General features: G+C 45.9%; 1 protein-coding gene across 1 annotated transcript; it reads right to left on the bottom strand.

Annotated features, from left to right (window-relative positions):
* Nucleotides 1–140: 140 nt before the first annotated feature.
* On the bottom strand, nucleotides 141–2,293 carry LOC128215344 (putative nuclease HARBI1). The gene is made up of 4 exons (XM_052922038.1): nucleotides 2,281–2,293; nucleotides 1,643–1,735; nucleotides 744–1,307; nucleotides 141–352 (listed from the first exon to the last, which is right to left on the bottom strand). The coding sequence occupies exons 1-4, from the start codon at nucleotides 2,291–2,293 to the stop codon at nucleotides 141–143; spliced, it is 882 nt and encodes a 293-aa protein (XP_052777998.1).

The raw sequence follows: 2,293 nt of genomic DNA, 5'->3' as shown, positions 1-2,293 counted from the left end.
CAGTACCGAGATTACTTGAACTTTTGGAATTAGTTACACAATTCTACAAGATAGACACTTTACTAGAAGCGAACACTAAAGACACTGATTAGACTGCGCGGTTGTGGAGTCGTTGGCGAATTAGTTGGTCGTATAAGTCATTAAATGTTTTCGTCTTTCTCTGGGGTTGGATCAGTCTGTCCTGCCACTCTACTGCTCCAGCATCCTTTAATGTACTCCCGTTGTTGCTTCGCGTCCAGCGTGTCTCTGTTTCTTCCTTGTGGCGGTACGTCTACGTTCTGCCATTGAACCTCATCTCTCCAGTTTCCAGGAACCAGATTGTGTTCCTCATCCTCATGGCCCACCTCGTTCACTGGGATGACTGGAAACCTTCACCTCAGTAGATTATGAAGCATGACAGACCCTTCAATTATTTCTCGCACTGTAATTTGATTAAAATTTATATATCATATAGTTAAAGCAACTGTGCTCCGTTTGATGAACTGATGAAAAAAATGTTCATAGAAAGACTAAACAGTGACAGACAAATCATGGAGTTCAGATGTTTTAAGAAGCCCCCCGAGGCACATGGGGTGTTTTTTATGCATAATAGAATAGAGCCCCTGCATAGTACTTGTGAAACCAAGGAATATCATGCATAACGTAACTGTCGTGACATAACTGAAAATAATGTTGTAAGCGGCTTAAAATTCCTTTCAATAAGTATCATGAAAACGTTGTTATAGTAACAAAGTGATGCTTACCTGTGTCTGGTCCCTGTTCCAAAGTTCCAAGGAAACATCGAAATCTCTTGGCCAGGATCCCGAACGCGTTTTCCACCACACGTCTTCCACGGGATATCCGGTAATTGAAGATGAGTTCTTCTCTTGGCATCACTCTTCTCCCATACGGCTTCATTAGGTAGGTTCTTAAGGCAAATGCATCATCTCCTAGTATAAAGTACGGGATATCCTGATTCTGATCATCGTTAGGCAGAGGACATGGTGGTAGCAACCCTATTCTGGATTCTTCAAGTTCACTGAGCTCGGAGTCATTATATATTTGGGCATCAGACATATGTCCCACTCCACCGACTTCAATCCATATGAAACGATACTGGGCATCCACCAAGGCGAGCAGAGGGATACTGAAAAATCCCTTATAGTTGTAGTACAAGGAGCCTGTGTTGGATGGCTTACTAATGGCTATATGCTTCCCGTCCAGAGCACCCACTGCATGAGGCAAACTCCACTTGTCTTCAAATTCCCGGGAAAGAGATCTCCACTCATCGGGTGTCACAGGAACGGCGAACGCCTCATCTTTGTAGGCTTCGGAGATGGCTTTTCATACTTCTGGCTCCATATGGCAGATAGATGCCTTACTGCACCGGAACGCATAGGAGAGTGACGAGTAATTGTCCCCCGTGGCCAGGTGTTTCAAAGTCACTGACAGTTTCAGTCCAGGTGGTAGGGCAGAGCGAAACTTCGTGTCTTGTCTCTCGATAACTGGTGTTATCTTCACAAGGATCTCGTCAAAGAGTCCTGGGGGGCATCCTTAGATAATTGTGAAAAATGTTAATATCTTCATTGCGGAGCTCCGTGGTGAGAATGGTTGCGTAGTGGCCTTGTTGCTGTCTTCTATCTTCCGTTAACCATGCGCTAACCCACTGGGATCTTGGCCTTCTCCGCCTTCTTGGCCTTCGTCCTGCCTTGTGCACTGTGTGCAACTCCTGCTGGCCTTCTGGCTGACGCAAAGACTTAATAACCGCAGCAAACAAACAAGTATTTTTCGAAGTATTCTGAAACAGTGATTGCTGTTGCTTGTGGGATTTTCTTTATACCGTGGATACAAACGTAATCCAAAGCTCTGCGTTGTTTGCGTTCGATGCATAGGAGGCCTTGACAAAACGTGGAAAACGCATCAGACCTGGATGAAGACGTGAACAACGTGAGGGATCCCATCAGAACGTATCGGACCGAGACGCAACGTACATGCATCCCGGGTAGACCGCGCCCTGACCTAAGTTCGCCTTGGACGAACCACTTTTTCGCCCCCACGGCTTATCACGGTTACCTTGATAAAACGTGAGGAAACTTAGCACAACCTAACAAAACTTGTTTATGGAGACAAAAATGGCCAAAATCCCACGGCGCAATACGTTTCGGGCAAACGGGGCTGCCGTGGCCACCGGGAACATAGTGTAAACGTAGCATGACAAAACTGGAAAGGAACTTCAGATGCCGGGGATTACATATGATTCCCGCCCCCCTACGGACGATTTATAAGTTGTGTATTACGTACTGTCACGTGCCAT

The sequence above is a fragment of the Mya arenaria genome, chromosome 13 (assembly GCF_026914265.1).
Source record: "Mya arenaria isolate MELC-2E11 chromosome 13, ASM2691426v1".
NCBI classification, from domain to species: Eukaryota; Metazoa; Mollusca; class Bivalvia; order Myida; family Myidae; genus Mya; species Mya arenaria.
The sequence above is the reverse complement of the archived record's forward strand: the minus strand, read 5'-3'. Positions and strand labels throughout refer to the sequence as shown.